The sequence below is a fragment of the Hemitrygon akajei genome, chromosome 30 (genome assembly GCF_048418815.1).
Source record: "Hemitrygon akajei chromosome 30, sHemAka1.3, whole genome shotgun sequence".
Lineage (NCBI taxonomy): Eukaryota > Metazoa > Chordata > Chondrichthyes > Myliobatiformes > Dasyatidae > Hemitrygon > Hemitrygon akajei.
The window spans coordinates 13,928,491-13,949,192 of NC_133153.1; the positions used below are offsets into that span (position 1 = coordinate 13,928,491).

Genomic DNA, 20,702 nt, shown 5'->3' on the forward strand with positions numbered 1-20,702 from the left:
AATATCTACACTATCCATGTCTCTAATAATTTTGTATACTTCAATTCAATGCTCATCACTAACACTCACACTCCACAGAAAACAATCCATATTTGTCCAACTTCTTACAGCGAATACTCTCTAATCCAGGCATTATCTCTTCTGTGCCCTATCCAAAGCCTTACTATAGCTGGTAAACAAAACTGCAAAAAATACTCCAAATGTGGCCTAACCAATGTTCAAAAACCGTAACTTCCCGACTTTCACACTTAATATACACCCTGATGAAGGCATGTTATTAAGGCAAGAGTAATACAGGAGAGAAACAGCCCTTCTACCTAATTTGTACATGTGTGCCAAGTTGCCCATCTCAGTAAATTCCATTTGCCTGTGTTTAGGCTATATCACTTTAAACCCTCCCTATCCACGCACCTGTCAAAATGTCTTTTAAATGTTCTAAATGTATCCACCTGCCACTTCCTCTGAGAGCTTGTTCCACATACCCACCATCTTCTGTATTTAAAACGTTGCTCCCTGGAGCCTCTTTAAATCTTTCCCCCTCATTTTAAATCTATGCTCTCCAGTTTTGGCTCCCTGGACTATTTCACTGCCTTAATAAGGTCACCTCTCAGCTCCGAGAAAAAAGCCCCAGGCTGTCCGTCTTTCCTGATAATTCCAGCTCTCCAGTATCAGCATCATCCCTGCAAATCTTTTCTGCAACTGTTTGAACTTAGTGTTACATTGCCCATAGCTAGCTGACCAGAACTGCAAACAATATTACTTGCGTAGTCCCACCAACATCATGTACTGCCAGAACAAGACATCTCATCTTCTATACTCACTGCCCCTACTGATGAAGACAACTTACCAAATGCCCTTTTCACCACTCTGCTGTCACTTTCAGGCAACTATGTACTTGTACTCTTAGATCCAAATGTTCTACAATACCCTCCTGGGCACTCCCATTCACTGTGCAAGTCCTGCCCTGGTTTAACATTCCAAAATATAATACTTCACTCTTGCCCAAGTTAAGTTGCATCTGCCATTCCCTATTCCACCTTCCCAGTTGATCCTGATTTGTCACAACCATGGATTCAGCAGCGCAGTAGATACGGCAATTACGCTTGTGAATTTGCACGAGTCAGCTAGTTATTATTTAATAGTATTTAACTCCATAGTTGTCGTCATAGTGCTTGTTGAGAATGGGACACAGCACAGCAATGCTTCACTGCCTGATTTGCATTAGGTCTTCCCTGTGAAATTGGACTTTTGAGTCAAATGATTCTGAAGACTAGCAGTATTCGTTTAATGTTTAGAAAATCTTGTCAGCTGCAGTGTAGGCTTCCTTTTCCACTTGAGAGTTTTAGTTAACGACCCTGTTTGGCCTAGCATTTATTGTTTTATTTTCCTTTTAACACGGTTCACATTAAAGTCTGTGAACTATCGACCTGCTTCAGTGTCTCTCACTCTGTACTTGGGCCATATCCAAACCTCATAACATGATTGTCTTGTAACCTTAGATAACTATCTTGCTTGTCCACTACACCACCAACGTATAACTAGGTAATATAGAGAACTGATAACAGGTTCCCAGCACAAATCACTGCAGCACACAGGCATCCAATCTGAAAACAAATTTCCACTAACCCTCTGCCTCTTACCATGAGGTCAATTTTCTAGACTGCAAGCCTTATTTACAACCCTATCTCTTTGTATTGTCACTTTCACAAAGCTACGGACTTGCACACCAAGATGCCTCCTTATATCAATGTTCCTAAGTCCCTGTCATTTACTGTATACTTTTCTTTTACATTTTATACCTGAAGTGTAATACTTTGTGCTCATTTGGATTAAACTCCATACGACAATTGTCCACCCATACTTATAAGTGATCTGAATCCTCTTGCATCCTTAACAACATACCTTACTATCCACGACTTTCTATCTACTAATCAACACACACACACACACACACACACACACACACAGTTTGCGCACCCTAGGTCAAAATTTCTGTTATTGTGAATACTTTAGTGAGTAGAAGATGAACTGACCTCCAAAAGTCATAAAGTTAAAGATGAAGCATTCTTTTCAACATTTTAAGCAAGATCAGTGTATTATTTTTGTTTTGTAGAATTTTAGAATGAAAAAAGGAAAGGAGCATCATGCAAAGGTTTGGGCACCCCAAGAGATTTGAGCTCTCAGATAACTTTTACCAAGGTCTCAGACCTTAATTAGCTTGTTAGGGCTATGGCTTGTTCACAGTCATCGTTAGGAAAGGCCAGGTGATGCAAATTTCAAAGCTTTATAAATATTCTGACTCCTCAAACCTTGTCCCAACAATCAGCAGGCATGGGCTCCTCTAAGCAGCTGCCTAGCACCATGAAAATTAAAATAAATGATGCCCACAAAGCAGAAGGTTATAAGAAGATACTAAAGTGTTTTCAGGTAGCCGTTTCCTCAGTTCGTAATGTAATTAAGAAATAGCAGTTAACAGGAACGGTGAAGGTCAAGTTGAGGTCTGGAAGGCCAAGGAAACTTTCCGAGAGAACTGCTCATAGGATTGCTAGAAAGGTACATCAAAACCCCCGTTTGACTGCAAAAGACCTTCAGGAAGACTTAGCAGACTCTGGAGTGGTGGTGCACTGTTCTACTGTGCAGTGACACCTGCACAAATATGACCTTCATGGAAGAATCATTAGAAGAAAACTTTTCCTGCATCCTCACCACAAAATTCAGCATCAGAAGTTTGCAAAGGAACAACTAGACAAGCCTGATGCATTTTGGAAACAAGTCCTGTGGACTGATGAAGTTAAAATAGAACTTTTTGGCCGCAATGAGCAAAGGTATGTTTGGGAAAAAAGGATGCAGCATTTCATGAAAAGAACATCTCTCCAACTTTTAAGCAGGGGGTGGATCGATCATGCTTTGGGCTTGTGTTGCAGCCAATAGCACGGGGAACATTTCACTGGTAGAGGAAAGAATGAATTCAATTAAATACCAGCAAATTCTGCAAGCAAACATCACACCGTCTGTAAAAAAGCTGAAGATGAGAAAAGGATGGCTTCTACAACAGGATAATGATCCTAAACACACCTCAAAATCCACAGTGGACTACCTCAAGAGGCACAAGCTGAAGGTTTTGCCATGGCCCTCACAGTCCCCTGACCTAAACATCATTGAAAATCTGTGGATAGACCTCAAAAGAGCAGTGCATGCAATATGGCCCAAGAATCTCACAGAACTAGAAGCCTTTTGCAAGAAAGAATGGGCGAAAATCCCCCAAACAAGATTTGAAAGACTCTTAGCTGGCTACAGAAAGCATTTACAAGCTGTGATACCTGCCAAAGGTAGGTACCATGCAGGGTGCCCAAATTTTTGCTTCAGGCCCTTTTCCTTTTTTATTATTTTGAAACTGTAAAAGATGGAAATAAAAAAGTAATCTTGCTTAAAATATTAAAGAAATGTGTCATCTTTAACATTATACCTTTTGGAAATCAGGTCATCTTTTACTCACTTAGATATTCACAGTAACAGAAATTTTGACCAGGGTGCCCAAACTTTTGTATGCCACTGTATATATATATATAAAACCACCAACTGAGCTTTGATTCTCCTGGAACACAACTGGTCACAGACCTCCAGGATCAATTAACACCTCCCCACCACTACCTCTATCTTCCGCAGCCAAGCCAATTTTGAAATTAATGTGTTTGAAAAAAAGGATAAAGAAACTCTGGGTAAATTGAGTTATGTCAACTTATACACTTATTATTCTTACATATATTTGAATATACACCTGTGTTTTAATCCTTTAATGTCTTTTCTTGATAGGTCATAAAGCATTCATGAAAATTCAATAACAATGTCAGCTTTGACCAGAAGTATACTTGGGTGTGGAGTATCACTGCCTGTCAAAATCCATTCTGTGAGTACAAGCAGTGTCCTGGGTGGAAACGGTCCACATGTTGAACACAGCCACAATGAAGTTGAAAGAAACAGGCTTCCAACAGGTGACTGTGCCCTGAGTAATGCTGGAAGAAGTGACTGGACAGCAAACAACAAGCAAATTTGGACGTCACCTGATCTGCCCAAGAATCAGTCCAAGCCACAATTTGTAACAGAATCTGATGGCCCAATCTAGAATGACACAAATTTTCAACACAGCAAAATCAGCATAATTACTCACAAGATACACTTAAATGAGTAAAAATGAATTCTGTTCTTTTTTTTAGCTCATATTTGTCAATTTTTTATTTTCTTGTTCTTTTCAATGTCAGCTTACCGTCACATGTTGCCCTGCAGTAAGGAAAGTGAGTGCATTGTAATGTGGACTTCGCTCAATCTGCTGTCACCACTGCTCGCCAGACAAACAGCCAAAATCTTGACAAGTGCAACTGAGTTCAAATTATACAGTGACTCAGTTTTTAAAATATTATAGCAGAATTATGATCGAGGCATAACTAATTTCCCAAGAAATTGTTTGGCTGCATCAAGAATTTTGTAAAATTCAACATAAAGTCAATTTTAGCAAATTTAAATCATAGGTTATTTATTCAGTCAGTCAACCATCCAATACAAACCAAAAGAAACTGCAATCTAAGCTATATTATCAGGATTTAATTCGGATGAAGGCCATTGAAGGTCATCAACTGTTTCTCTTTCCAGAGATGTTGCCTGACGTGATGTCTGCACATTCTTTTGCTCTTAAGTGTAAAGGTGACTTTTTGGATCTTAATCAACAATTCATTGGTGGGAGCGAGTTAAAGAATTTGGAAAGTGGGGAACCAATGATTAGTGAGCAGGCATGAAGCCAAGAAGGGATGTGGGCCCCATGGGAGAAGAATCATACATCAGTTCTTGATTACGTAGATCTAATGGCTATATTTCACACTGACTTAATTATCTTATTTACCTACATAATTTGAGCTATTTTCCGGTGCAAATTGCAGCAAATTAACTCTATTTAAGCACTGAATTCAATTAAGTGCATAATTAGAGAATAACATAGGTTTGTCTGTAATGTTTCCAAATGGAGAACAAGTGGAACATTTGCAATGCTCCAGGCATGAGTTCATCTGGAACTGCTGTTAACTGGAAGCCAAGGTTCACAAATGCTCATATTAATGAATTACCTTCCTACTTTACAAGTCCAATTAATTTAAAATCTACCATAGGCTTCCACTGTTTTGACATCTTTATTCTGCCTATTTTTATTTCACACTTAAACGAGAACTCTGCAACTGGGAATAAACGCAAATGCAAAAGAGATTGATCTGTAAATCTCCATATTTTGTTCTGTAAAACAGAATATTGCTAAACTTAAAAAACAAAGAGATAAGCTTTAAACGTTACCATTTAGTTCCAAAGTTTACAACTTGATTGTGCCACTTGGCAAGCTGAACATAACAATTATCAAGCTTGGTATGTTTATCATAAGCAAATTCAAACAACTGATTATAATATATACAGTTCTGTGAATTTAATAAATGTTGATGTATTTGCATTGGCCTATTGGCTGTAATATCTAACAGCAGGAAAAAGGCTAAAGACATGCAAACATTTCACTTTCTCTTTGAACCACATCACACTGAAGCAAGAAAACAGAACTGCATTTATATCCCACCCTTTACAAGCATGGCACATGTCATAGCATTTTACAAGTATTATCTTTAATGTATAATCACTGTGGTGAGGCAGGAAGGACAGCAGCCAAATTGTAGAAAGCAATGTCCCACAAAAAGCAGTGTTTCTGCAATTAGAAAAACAGCTTCAGTAACATTGCTGGAGAGATAACTACTTTCTGGTATCATGAAATTGTGGTTGTTTACATCCAGTTTAAGGTCATTCTAAGTCTTTTGGCCAAGATCTGACAATTTTGTTGCCTGCTGCTTTTCAAAAGAAAATGAAGTTTCTAGAAGTGATTTATATCTATAGTACTGTATTTTAATTCCACCTTTTAAAAACATACAGAAAAAGGAGTAGGGCACTTGGTCTCTCAACTTGTTCCATCTATCAAATATAATCATTATTGATTTGCCCCAGGTTTCATCTCCTATTCTGTGCCCTTAGCACTAATTCCCTGATTTTTCAACGATTTCAAGTCAAGTTTATTGCCTCTTACAGCACATGACAAATGAGATAACATTTCTCTGGATCAGGCTGTAAAACACATAAGTACACAATAACACAAATATAACACATAGTAACTTAGAAAAGTAAGAATTAAATCTACAAATAAATTAAACATTGATAAAATAAAGTGTATAAATTAAATATTATAGGGTACAGTACAAATTATTTGGTGACACTCCAAAGGTGATGCAACGGGGAGTTCAGAAGCCTAATGGCCTGAGGGAAGAAGCTGTTTCCCATCCTGACTGATCTTGTCTTTATGTATTGGAGTCTCCTGTGTGATGGTATAATGTCAGAGGATGCTGGATGGATGGGTGGATTCCTTGCTAGTACTAAGTGCCCTGCATACACAGTGTTCCTAATAAATGTCCCTGATGGATGGCAGGGAGACCTCTCTGAGCTTTTCGGCTGTTCTCACAGTCTTTTGTAGGGTCTTCTGATCCAATGCTCTGCTGCTCCATATCAGATGCAGATGCAGTTTGTCCGGACACGCTCAAATTTATATACTTACTCTTTAAATACCTCCTAGATCTAGCGTTCACAACTTTCCAAGTAAGAGAATTCTGGAGATTCTCCACCATCTGCTAGAAACAATTCCTTGTCTCTTCAGTTTTAAATGACCTACCCTTCATCTTGTCACTGTCCCCTCACTCAAGATTCTCTCATGGCTGGAAACAAGTTGACAACTACCCTGCCATGTCCCCTGAGGATCCTATAGGTTTCAATAAAAACACCCTCCTCATTCTTTAAAATTAGATTAAAATCACATGCAAAGATTAAGATCAGAAGGTGACCATCTTGTTTCCTCGGATTTATTGTCTGAGAGATCTACAGAAGCTCCAAGTGATGCTGCCACCAGTGACCCCACAAAGTGCAAGGGATGTTAAGAACATGGCAATTGACAGCTGAGCAGATACTGCTACTCTGTTGATGTTTGAATTCCTTACACTCCAGCTAACACCTAGGAGGCAGCTAATCCAAGAGCAGAAACTGCAGGAAAGGTCTGGCAAATGACAACGTATCAAACTGAGATGCAAAAAAATATATAAATTGGAACCTCAACACCAAAACCTTAGCTTTACCATCTGGTTTTGCATTTTCCTACAGAACTGTTAAAACATTGAATTGCTTAGTAAATGGGTGAAACTCAGGGGGACCTAGCAAAATCTTCAGATGCTGGCTTTTCTTTTCCCTAAGCTTATGATCAAACACCCTGATTTATAGACTGGTGTAACCAATTATTCTTTCTCCCTCTGAGTAAAGCATAGAGTAGTATTGGTTCCTGAACTAATCCAAATAAATAAAGAGAGAGATATTTGTAACTGAATCAGCAGTTTAGATGGAGTGAAACTTCGGGTGTATGCACAGAGGCTTTTACCACTGGCTTTTCCACTGTGGGTTATTTCATCAGAGAGCTAAGTAATTATTGGTCATTTCTATGGGTCTTGATCTAGGGGTTCATCCTTTTCTAGAAGACCTAACTAAATGAATAGTCTTTACAAGTATTAATGCTATAAAGTTATATTATTACATCAGAAGTGAGCAGTATCCACAAACACCCAACGTGCAAATCACACAAATAATAAAAAAAAGTAACTAAAAAATACTGAGAACTTGAGTTGTAAAATCCTTGAAATTGAGTCAATAGGATGCGGAGTCAGTTCAATGTTGAGGTGAGAAGTTATCCACACTGGTTTAGGAGCTGGGTGGTTGTAGGATAATAATTGTTCCTGAACTTGGTGGCATGGGACCCAAGGCTCCTATACTTCACGCCCAATGGTAGTAGCAAAAAGAGTGCATGGCAATCCTTGATGATGGATGCAGCTTTCTTGTGGCAACTCTCCTTGTGCCCAATGCTGGGATGGGTTTTGCCCGTGCTGAGCTGGGATGTTTCCACCACTTTCAAGTTCAAGTTGGAGTTTAATTGTCATTCAACCATACATGGACATCCATCATTACAGCCAAATGAAACAGAATTACTCTGGGAGCAAGGTGCAAAATACAGAACCACTATACACATCATAAGGCTCATTTAGCACATATAAGATAGCATGCATGTTTCAGATAGCAGCAAAATACAGTCACACATAAAAGAAGTTGATTGTCCAAGTCCCTGAGTCCATGAACGTCACGGCAATCTACAGTCAGACATAATACCACTTGTCTTCTACAGAGCGAACACTGGGAGGCAGCATGGATGCCGTGCCACACTGCCTTAGGCACTCCAGTGGACTCTGACCCCTACCACTGGGTGGCTGCAAACAGGCAACGTCGCAGTTTGAGGCCTAGTCCTTGCTACAACCAAGGACAAGCAGCCATTCACCAATAAACCGATGAATTGGATTTGCAGCATTCCACACCACCAATGTCCAGGAGGGTCTTGCGATCCTAAGGAATGCGACTAAGACAATTACTCGCGGTTAGACTGCACAATCGGCACCTCCCTGTTGCAGGCAACATCGCAGTCCACACCAAGTCCCGATCCTTCAGTTTTCCTGTCAACAGGCATGTCGCTGATGAGGTAGACCTGCAGTATTTTATGTTCTTAATGTCCAGCAGAGTTTTGCAATCATAAAAAATACATTTAAAAAGTACAATAACTGTTTTGGTTGACTCTGTAGAAGCCACTGTGTCCAAGCGCACTGCTATCTTACCACTTTCTTCGGAGTTTTCCATGCATGGGAACTGCTGTTTCCATACCATGCAGTGATGCAGCTAGTCACGATGCTGTCCACTGTGCATCTTCAGAAGTTTATCAAAGTTTTAGCTGACAGGCTGAATCTATGCAAACTTCTTAGCAAGTAGAGGTGCTGTTGTACTGCATTTGTGATGACACTAACATGCTGGTGCTAGGGCAGATCCTGTGATATGGTAACATCAAGAAATTTAAGGTTACTGACCCTCTCCATCTCTGATCCACTAATGAGGACCTGCTAAAGACCTCTGGATTCTTCCTCCTGTAGTCAATAATCAGTGCTTTGGTTTTGCTGACGTTGAGTGAGAAATTGCTGCGGCACTGCTCAAACAGAATTTCAATCTCCCTTCTATATGCCAATTTGTCATCCCCTTTGATTTGGCCAACAACAATGATAGCAAACTTAAATATGGCATTGGAGCTGTACTTAGCCACACAATTATAGGTACAGAGTGAGTAGAGCACCAACCCAATTGTATCACCCAACCTTGTGATACAATTGTGCTTACGGTGATTGTGGAGGAGATATTGTTAATAATCTTTACTGACTGGGGTCCAAGTGAGGAAATCGAGGATCCAGTTCCAAGGGAGGTATTGAGGAGCTTAGTGATTAGTTTTGAAGGGATGATAGTGCTGAACGCTGCGATGTAATCAATGAAGAACCTGCTGATGTATGCACCTCCTTTGTCCAGATGTTTCAAAGATGAATGAAGAGTAAATGAAATGGCATCTGCAGTTGACTTATTGTGATGGTAGGCAAACTCTCCTCAAACATTAACCCTTACATTCCTGGAATCATTCTTGTAAACCTTCTCTGAACCCTCTCCAATGCCAGCAAATCTTTTCTTAGATAAGGTGACATGAAACCCGAAGTAGATTGGGAGACGACTTCACCGAGCACCTATGCTCCGTCTGCCAAAAAAAATGGGATCTCCCAGTGGCCACCCATTTGCATTCCCATTCCGATATGTCTATCTATGGCCTCCTCCACTGTGATGATGAGGCCACACTTAGGTTGGAGAAACAACACCTTATATTCCGTCTGGGTAACCTCCAACCTGATGGCATGAATATCGATTTCTCCAACTTCCAATATTGACTCCCCCCTAACCATTCTCCATCCCCTTTTCCGTCTCTCAGCTTATATCCTTACCTGCCCATCACCTCTGTCTGGTGCTCCTCCCCCTTTCCTGTCTTCCATGGCCTTCTGTCCTCCTATCAGATTCCACCTTCTCCAGCCCTGTACTTCTTTCACCAATCAACTTTTCAGTTCTTTACTTCATCCCTCCCCCTTCGGGTTTCACCTATCACCTTGTGTATCTCTCTCCCCTCCCCCCACCTTTTAACTCTACTCCTCATCTCTTCTCCTCCAGACCGCCAAAGGGTCTCGGCCCAAAATGTCGACTGTACTCTTTTCCCTGATGCTGCCTGGCCTACTGAGTTCCTCCAGCATTTTGTGCATGTTGCTCTGCTTTTATTCTTTCCACTAGAGTGCATGACCATATTCAAAGGTTTCAAATGTACATTTAATGTCAGAGAAATGTATACAATGTACATCCTGAAATGCTTTTTCTTCACAACCATCGACGAAAACAGAGGAGTGCCCCGAAGAATGAATGACAGTTAAAAGTTAGAACCCCAAAGTTCCCCACAGCTCTCCTCCCTATTGCATGTAAGTGGCGGCACGCAATGATCCACCCTCCCCCCCCACTGGTAAAAAAAGCATTGGCACCAAAAGCTCTCACGCGAGAGCAAAGCAACAGTAAAGACAACCCCAAAGACTACATTGTTCATCCAGCATTTGACATACCACAGGCTCTCTCTCTCTCTCTCTAATAAGGGAGAAAGAGGTGTCTCCGTTTCACAGTGACTGGGGAGACATAACAAGCAACTTGCTGGCTTAGGATGTTAAAATTTCTTTGCGTCGCTTTTTTTCAAGCACTGTACCCAGATCTTGACTCTCTGGGCAAACATATTTCGACTCCCCCGACAACACACGGGTTGGCTGCTGTGACACCGACCTTCAATCCGCCTGTCTCCAGAGCCCTGATATCCTAGGCCTCCAAAGCCGAGCTGGACTCTTAGGCCGAGCCCTTGGCGTGCCAAACAACGGCCAGTTATGAAATCCTGAGAGCAGTTCCTATTCCCACGAAAAACCATAGTCACTGTGTATTCTTCTGTATTATATTCCATCTGCCACTTCTTTCCCCATGCTAATCTGTCAAAGCCCTTCTGCAGACTCCCTGCTTCCCCAACACTACCTGCCCCTCCACCAACATTTTTATCATCCACAAACTTGGCCACAACGCCAGCTGCACCATCAGTGACATAAACAATGAAAAGCAGTGGGCCCAACTCCGATCCTTGCAGAACGCCACTAGTCATCGGCAGACAACCAGAAAAGATGTTAGGTCTGTAAGATAAGTGTGCCATGTTGGCTATTTTCATATTGAAACTGAAACACAGAAGAAAAGTTGTTTTTTTAAAAAAATATGGTCGTATTTATTAAGCATGCCACCACCATGTGGGAGGAACTAGGAAAGGTGGTGCCAAAGGTTCTTGTAGACAGAGGTGACTTCTCCAGATTGTCCACAAAGCTCCTTATTTTTCCTTTCTTATGCCTTCCTTTTCTTTTCAAGGTGGCTGGGATTCTGTTGCAGCGTACGATCTACAGTTCGAACTATGGTTCTCTGCAAGCGGTAGGTTTCCACACCAGCCGTGCGGCCTGGGATTTCGATATCAGCCTGGAAAACATGAGCCTTCAGGGTGCAGCCCCATGGACAACCCGATTCCTTGCCGACTTCATTGGCTGAAGCGTCGTGGGAGACTGAAACATTGGGAGAGCAGGCAGTGGGCACTGCTGTTGGAAGAAGGCCCCTGTACTTGAGCGACTCTTCTCTCTCGGCTGTCAGCCTGTCAGTACCTGAGTTGGAGGGCTTGGAGAAGCAACACGGAAGATTCTAACATCAGAACAGTGAGCTGCTGGTGAGAGAAAGCCTGTTTGAGATGCCAAAGTGCTGGGTTATGGACTGTAGTTTTTGAAGGACTCTAGATCAAGGTCTCTGGGGGGGGGTTTGCGATTGTTTGCATGGTGGGGGGATGGTTTTCTGATGCTTGTGTGTGGGAGAAGGGCTGGGGGGTTCTGATATTATCATTCATCCTTTGGGGTTTTTATTGTTTCGTAGATGGCTCTGCAAAGAATAAGAATTTCAGGTTGTATACTATATACATCTCTGATACTAAATCAAACCATTTGAGATCAGTTTGCATCACACAAAATCAGGGCTGCTGCAGCGAAACCACCAATGATTTTGTTAAGTTTCAGTGCACCCACCTATAACTAGTCCACACATTTTTAAAGAAAGAGACAATTATTGTGCCTGATTCAGCCAGCCACAACAACTGATCTTGCACGTTTTAGGAACCACCACAAAGATGTCACAATGAATTTTACATCACAGAAAGATGGCATTCACCTTTTGTGTTTTTCAGTTTCTTGTTAGCTTTCTGATAAGTTCCATCTCACCATAATTGTTTTTCCTTAAAATGCACAGAAATATCCTTTGAGAATTTCATGGAATCTCTTTGCATAAACTTGGGAGGCCATGATATATCACGAGGAGCTCTTGATGAAACCTGGCAATGACAGAGCAATAATGTATCTATTCCTTCCACTGAGGATTTAGAATGTGATTTTTACAGTATTTCCAGAAGTATTGTACAAATGCCGTACACGTGCAGCATCACTGGGGTTTGCAAGGAACGCAGTCAATAATTTTAGCATAATATAAAAAGCAGATGAACATACTGTGCCATGCATTTTAAATATACGCCCATTTTTTTCTCATTGCATAGTTCAAACTCAGCAACTTGGTACAAGATAGATGTGGGAACCATGTATCTATTCTCTGCTTGCTTTGTATTCTGTGTTGTTCATTTACTGTGGCAACTAGTCACTTGAGTTCAGGGGCATGGTGAATGCAAAGGGAATATGTATTCTTACTTACTTTGTGTCAGTTTGTACACTGGGACCAGAAGGAGAAAGCAATATTCATGCTTTCAGGTTGGAGGCTACCCAGATGGAATGCAAGATGTTGCTCCTCCCCCCTGAGGGTAGACTCATTGAGGCACAAGAGGACACTGTGGACAGACATGTCAGAACTGGAATGGGATTCAGAATTAAAATCTTTGGCCACCAGGAAGTTTTAGTTTTGGCAGATGGAGTGGAGGTGCTCGACGAAGTGGTCACCCAATTTAGAACGGATCTCACCAGTGTAGAGGAGGCCACATCAGGAGTACCAGATACAATAGATGGCCCCAGAAGATTTGCATATGAAGTGTTACCTCACCTGGAAGAACTGTTTCAGGCCCTGAATGGAGGTGAGGGAGGAGGTGAATGGTGTAACACTTGGGCCACTTGAGTGTGGGTGTTGAATGCTGAGAGGGAGATTACTGGGGAGGGGCAAATGGGCAAGGGAATCACAGAGGGAATGATCCCTGTAGAAAGCTGAAAGTGGGGAGAGGTAAAGATGTGCTTGGTGGTAGGATCTCTTTGGAGATGGCAGAAGTTGCAAAGAATGATGTGTTGGAAAAGGATGCTCACAGGGTGGTAAGTAAGGACAAGAGGAACTCTATCATTGTTAAGGTGACGGGAAGATGGAGTGAGTGCAGATGCCCAGGAAATGGAGAAGATGCATGTGAAGGCAGCATCAATGGTGGAGAAGGGAAACCCCATTCTTTGAAGAAGTAAGAGGTAATCTCTGATGACCTGGAAAGAAAATCCTGATCCTGGGAACAGAGGCGTGAGAGAGGAAGGAACTGCGAAAAAACATTTTACAGAGAACAGTGTGGGAAGAAGTACAGTCAAGGTAGCTGTGGGAATCGGTAGGTTTACAAACTTTGAAAGAGGAGTGTTCCAGGCACCTGCAGGGTGGAGGAACAACACATTATATTCCATCTCAATAGCCTCCAATGTGATGGATTTCTCCTTCAGGTTTTTTTTCCCTTCCCCTTCCTCTCTTCTTCTATTTCCCACTCTGGCCTCTTACCTCTTCTCACCTGCCTATGACCTCACCCGGTGCTCTTTCTCCTTCCCTTTCTCCTATGGTCCACTCTCCTCTGCTATCAGATTCCTTCCTCTCCAGTCCTTTACCTTTCCCACCTGCACAGCTACATCTATCACCTTCCAGCTATCATACTTCCATTGCCCCACCTTTTCATTCTAGTGTCTTCCCCATTCTTTTCCAGTCCCGATGAAGAGCCTTGACTGGAAATGTCAGCTGCCTGTTCATTTTCATGGCTGTTGCCTGACCTGCTGAGTTCCTCCAGTGTTTTGTGTGTTTTGCTTTGGATTTCCAGCATCTGCATTAATTTCTTGTATTTATGATTTGCAGAAGGAACCGCCTGGTACATGGCCATCTGTGCCCAGTGTTTGGCCGATCTGATTAGGCTGGTTAGCATCTGTCCGAATTGGAAAGAAGCTAAGAGATCACCTGAGGCTCAAGGCTGAGGGGAGAGCCATACAGCAACACCGCTTGTAGCCCTGGTCCACTTCCATTCAGAAGCTGACACAGGTCAGTCAGCTTGAGCTAACACAATTGAAACATCCTAGAATAATCAGATGAGGAGAAGAATAAGAATGGAGAATTTTGCGAGCACAGGTGATGGCAACTCTGGAGATCAACAAGCAGAGAAGTGGATGATCCCACAATGGAAAAGTGGTGATCACATCTGGATCACGAAGAAGGCCTAGCCAGCGTAGACTTCCCTTCCGGGGTATGACCTTTTCACTTGGATTTTTCATGGAGGGTCAAGGGAATCTAATGGGTTTGCATATAGGTGTTCAGTTGTGCTTATGAACTGAAACTATACAGGAACCTGTCATTAAATACAGATTCTCTTTGTGCCTAACTGATCGTTATTGTTGGTTGAGGGTAACCCTTGTAACACAATCACAGATACATTGAGGTAACACAAAAGCAAAAATAATAACAGAATGTACAATATAGTGTTACAGTTACAGGGAAAGTATAGGTAGACAGTTAAGACACAAGGGCCATGATTGAGATAGATTGAAAAATCAAGAGTTCTTCTCTATCACAGTAAAGGATGCGCAGCTGCCTGTTACTCAGCGTGGCCCAGATTTAAGGCAAGTTTGTGTAAGACCAGGATCTGTCTCCATCCTCCTGAGTTAGTCTCTGACCTGCTAATCCCCTCCAGCCTTTACAGTATTGCACAGCCTTTCTGCTAAAAGTTGCCAATGATACCTTTGGTGCTCCTGCTAATGCTGAGGAAAAGCCCAATGATAATTTTGGAGACTTAAGAATAATTTGACCTTGTTCTGTTTTGACTTTATCCGAGACGCTGGGTGTTTTCAGCAGCCTGTAGATCCAATATCCTTAACTTCAGAAACGATTCTTCCAAATTGCTTCAATCAAAAAAATAAGTTTGGGCAAATGATCAAAAAATTAGTGTGGGCAAATAATTATCTTAAAATGGAAGAACAGCAGCTGAACTTTTATTGACTATAATCACAAAGTTATTTACTTGACTATAACCACAAAGTTATTTAACAAGGGTGCTTAATAGTTAAGTGAAAGAAAATGGGTTGGAGCTCAGTTTGTCAAGGTGCACAACTGTCAGTGTTGCCAACGAGCCGCAGCTCAAGTAATGAGGCTTGGTTATGCTTTGTTCTGCATTGTTGTTGCCATAGGGTCCGAGGATTAGGTGTAATCCCATGGGAAGTTTATTAGAGCCGAGATGGAAGAATGTGGGAGAAAGGCTGAATAAGATGCTCAGACAATAATCTAGCCTTGTTTGACAAGCGTCTTCACTATGACTGTCTCTGTGGTAGACCCCATAGTTTGGTCATCTGCATGCCATTATGGAGCAAGCACAGGAGTCAGAGAAATTGGCCCTTTATCTCAGTAAGTCCATATAATCGTGAACCTATTTTTATGAATTCCATTTTATTCTCATCTCCTTTTCATCAACTACTTCCAGATTTTATCACTAAGCCATATTCTAAAAATAATTTGCTATTTCTAATTAGCTAACTAATCTGCACCTCTCTGGTTTGTGGGAAGGAACCGGAGCTCCAAAAGGAAGTTCACACCGGGATAAATTGCAAAGTCCACACTGAAACACCAGAGGTCAGGATTGAACCCAGATCACTAGAACTGTGAGGGATATATGATGGAGATGAACTTTTATAGGCAGCTGAATTTGCAGAAGGCATTTCACAAACCCTTCTAACTGACAGGATCAGAGAATTTGATGACGCTAGAGGAAGTCATGCTGCGGTTTTTGCTGTCTCTACATTTCTCTTGGGGCTGTCATGTGGTGGAGATCCTAACCACCGTGCCCCTGGATGGATGGAATCCCCTCTGTGATTGGTGGGGAGGGGGTGACAACTCTTCGGCCGCTGCGAGGAAATCCAATGCCTGTATGACTGCATGACTGGGAACAACATTTAGAAGAACCAGACCATTTTAATTTTTTTTAAATTATAGACAATTATACAGCCACATTGGCAAGCTGTAATAGAGAATCTGCACCCTACACCTTTAATTAAGTTAAATACAATTCCTTTCTGTTCTTCTGGGTACTGTATTCTGTATTATTAAGTTCCACTTGCGCACTAATAGCATTCCAGAACTCTATCCAAACTTCCAGAGCCAAACCAATTCAAGTATGTTGGGTCAATGCCTGCCACCACACTGTCATACCTGAAAGCTGGGAGAAATTTCCCTGCAAAGTTTGCCAAAATGGCTGTGGTATGCTGCATAAAATAGCTTGATTCCTTGTGTAGTTTATTTTAGCACCACGATGAATTAGCCCTAAAATTAAGTTGAAACATTAAACAATTACAACATCACGGTCTACTGACTCTTCGGTTTCTACACTTGACTCACTGTTTCAGTCTCGGAATTATACCAGGCAAGTGTTTTGCTCTGCCCCCATAACCAGTCTTCCGTGCATGAAGGGTGTCAGGTTATTTCAAGACCAACAGGAAAGGCTGGAGTGAGGAGAAAGGGCTGAAGGTGGGGGGATCGGGCCAGTAAATCATATTGAAAACCAGAAAGAAACACAAAATGCTGGAAATCTGAAATAAAAACAGAAAATGTCAGACACAAGCAGCAGGTAAGTCAGCATATATGGAGAGAAACAGAATTAACATTACAACTCAGAGACCCCTTATCATAACTGGGAAAGAGAGATATGTTACTTTAGGCAGCAAAGAAGGTTGGCAGAGGGCTGAATAGATGGAAGAAGGGGAATTTCTCTGAAAGGATGAGAGCGGGTCACCTGAAGGAGCAGGTTACGTGCAGATTATAACATGAAACATCTTTGTCTGTAATTTGTTGTGAATCACAGGTCTGTGAAACATGCTTAGCAGGCCAGACTATGCAAAAAAATAAATGATCAGTGCGTTGAATTGGTGATGAGTTGTTGGGCATTGGTGAGAAGGGACAGGCAACAACAGCCAGTCAGGAGGAAAGGGTAGACAAATCAGAGGATGTGATGGGTCAGGCTTAGAGTGACTAATGAGTAAGAGTGTGATGTGTCACAACCACAGATTCAGCAGCGCAGTAGATATGGCAATTGTGCTCATGAATATACATGTGACAGCTAATTATTATTTCATTGCGATAGTATTTAACTCCATTCATTCCGTCGTAGTGTTTGTCGAGACTTGGACACAGCAATGCTTCGCTGCCTGTTTGCATTCGGCCGTGCCTGAGAAATTGGACTGTTGAGTCAACTGACTCTGAAGACTAGCGGTATTCGTTTTATTCTTAGTTGTTCTTTTCAGCCGCAGTGTAGGCTCCGTTTTCCATTTGAGAGTTTTAGTTAACAGCCCTGTTTGGCCTAGTGTTTATTGTTTTCTTTTCCCTTTAACACTGTTTGCATTAAAGTCTGTGAACTATCGACCTGCTTCAGTATCTCTCACTCCGCATTAAGGCCATATCCGAACCTGGTGACAGTGATGGTTCCTAAGACAATTTAGGCAAGTGAGTGGCTCTCAGGACACCTAACTACATCCACAACAACAGGTAGAAACCTGTTCAAGCTTTGAAATCCAGAGAAGCAGGCTTCACAGTTAATGCAATCCCCTGCTTCGTCACACATGTCAAGGACACACACGTATCACAAAAAATTGCATAATATGCATCCAGACATGCATTGCATATTGTTGGACACTAGCACGTATATGAACTTTCCCATGCACCAATACATTGTACACATGGATGAAACGCAACAAAAAAAGTGAGACACCATTCTTTTTCCACATAAATTGAACCAGGTGGAACAGAAAAACGTGGCACTAATTGATTAAATTTGTTTGTTCATACCAGCAATAAATGTTCTTGTTAGAGGAAGAGCAATGAAGTCCCGAGATCGAAGAATGTTTTTTGTCTTAACTTTCACTACAGCAAACAGGTCAACTAGCAACTTACTCAGCAGACATTGGTAGACTGCGATTTATCACTGGCTGGCTTTTTACCAACATAACATCCATACTTCTTTAACAAAAGATGAATGCTCATGAAGCTTTTAAAGCAATCCTTCAGACATACTAAGAGATATGACTCCAATTTAACTATTTTGTTCTCACCTGCCATTTAAGCATCGTCTTAGAGAATAGGAGGCTCCTCCACCACAGGTTCTGGAACAGTCACTCCAGGACCCCCATGCATCCCAGCCAGAATCCTTATCCTCATCTGAGCGGGTGATCCTTGATGTCTGGAAAATTGAGAAGAAAATTGTATAAGTTTGCGACCAACTTAATAATAGAAAGCAAATCCCTCGTAGTAATAGGTGAAATAAGTAAGGATACAAACAAAAATCATGACATCAGTTTTCCATTTGATTTAAAAGATAGGTTCAGCGATTTTCACCCATGACAAGATACTGGCTTGCTTGAAGAGCGGATGGAAAAGTTGCTGGCACTGAGCCTGCCATTTTCTACTCCGCATTTAGAGTGAGCCAGGTAATTCTCAGTGGGTGAACACTTAAACATTCCCCCAAATGTCAGAGTCATAAATTTTCCACTAGGAAAGCTTTTCAGTGAGGAATAACCTGATCCATTTCATATGGTCTGAGTCAAAACTGAATTTTCAAAGGCAAATTCATAAATATCTTTCCTTACAGTGCACAATTATTCACCACTGATGTTCTCAGGCTCACTGTGTCTAATATTCCAAACACTCATGTTGCTTGTGTCATTTTTCATCCTAAACTGGACTTATCAATCCTCAAATGCATAGACTTCTAATTACACACATTCGGAGCTCTTCTCAGATGTGTTTATTGGCTTTAACGATTTTAGACAGGAATCAATTCCATATTTCTCCATCAGATCATCTTTCCAATATCAAGGCACCCTTAGCTTAATAATTTCCGAACAGATTTATGAATGGTTTCATACCTCTCTTCTCCAATTGCACGTTCTTCACCATCTTCTGACATTATACAGTATACAAGAAAAATGCTTCTAAAAATCATGTATGGTGTAATGTGTCAAAAGCATTATCCTCCTAGGCTATTTAAGAGCCCATCTATAAAGGCAACATGACTTTTGAATGTGAAATAATGAGACCGAGAGAAAAAAAACTACCTTTGGCAACGAAGAGTTATAAGTAATTACTTGGATCCAGTTCTCAGATCCTTGTCCAAAGATGGCGAAAGGAACTAACGTGAAGAAAGATTACTGACTGCCCTTGATATCAATGCAGATTTGATCATTTATTTTATCAAGGAGCTCTAGTAAAACTGAAGTTAGTGAGAAGAGTTTCAAACAGCACCACCTGTATGATCCCCTTCAAGTTACACATCATCCCGACTAAAATATATCACCATTTCTCACCAAGAGCCAAATACTCTCATCTTAGCAGAAACACTGCAGTGGTTAATAAAGCACTCATTACCAGTTTCTTGAATGCTCCTCTTGAAACACATCCACATTCCCATAATTCACATGAATGAATATACAATAATTGTTTCAAGCAAAAGATCACTTCAGCTCCTTTTGATGTAAAGACCAAGAAATTCTAACTCACTGACTGAGGATATAAAAGAAATGATACATGGCATCAATTTACGTACTCATATTACTCAATCTGCACTGCCATCGCTATTCCTTGGTGCTCTTCAATGTTCCAAATCACTCCCGTTGCTAACTTTTCTTCAAAGGCACCTAAGATGCGATTTATGTTCCAGCTTTGCTCTAATAATTGTGTATCAAGAACCAAAATATTGCTTTGGTTGTTTCAGTACTTGGTATTTATTTCTGAACATAAATGTACTACTGCATAGTGTTAATTTACTAACAAATATTCAAATCGAGCAGCAGTGTATTGCTCGTCTTGATCTGTGCACATCACGACTTTAACAGAGCACTCTGACCTCTTACTGGCACCTATTTCAATACTTAGCCTAAATATTGTAATAGGAGTCATGTATTTTTATGTGGAAATTAAATGGTAACCTTTGGCTTTAATACATTTGAAATCAAATGCAGAAATCTATAAGTTTCTATCCTGGATGCAATATTCCTTCAATACCATTTCAAAAATGGAATTCTATGGAATTCGTTGCCACAGGCAACTGCGGAGGCCAAGTCTGTATGTATACTTAAGGCAGAGGTTGATAGATTCTTGATTGGTCAGGGCATGAAAGGATATGGGGAGAAGGCAGGAGACTCTGGGGCTGAGAGGAAAACTGGGTCATCCATGACTGAAACAGACTCGATGAGCCAAATGGGCTAATTCTGCTCCTATATCTTATGGTCTTACAGCCTAAAAATGACATTGTACCATCTGGCTTCCATTTAAAATACACTGAAAATTCCAGTTCTTCAATGAATGGTTCAAAATGATTTAAGAAATTT

The 20,702-nt window shown here is 41.2% G+C and overlaps 1 protein-coding gene across 1 annotated transcript in view; it reads right to left on the reverse strand.

The window, feature by feature from the left end:
• The window catches only part of adamtsl3 (ADAMTS-like 3), a 726,995-nt gene that overhangs the window by 408,544 nt on the left and 297,749 nt on the right, over nt 1–20,702 (reverse strand). The window contains 1 exon segment of the mRNA XM_073033006.1: nt 18,429–18,556. Coding sequence (XP_072889107.1) covers nt 18,429–18,556 — 128 coding nt within the window.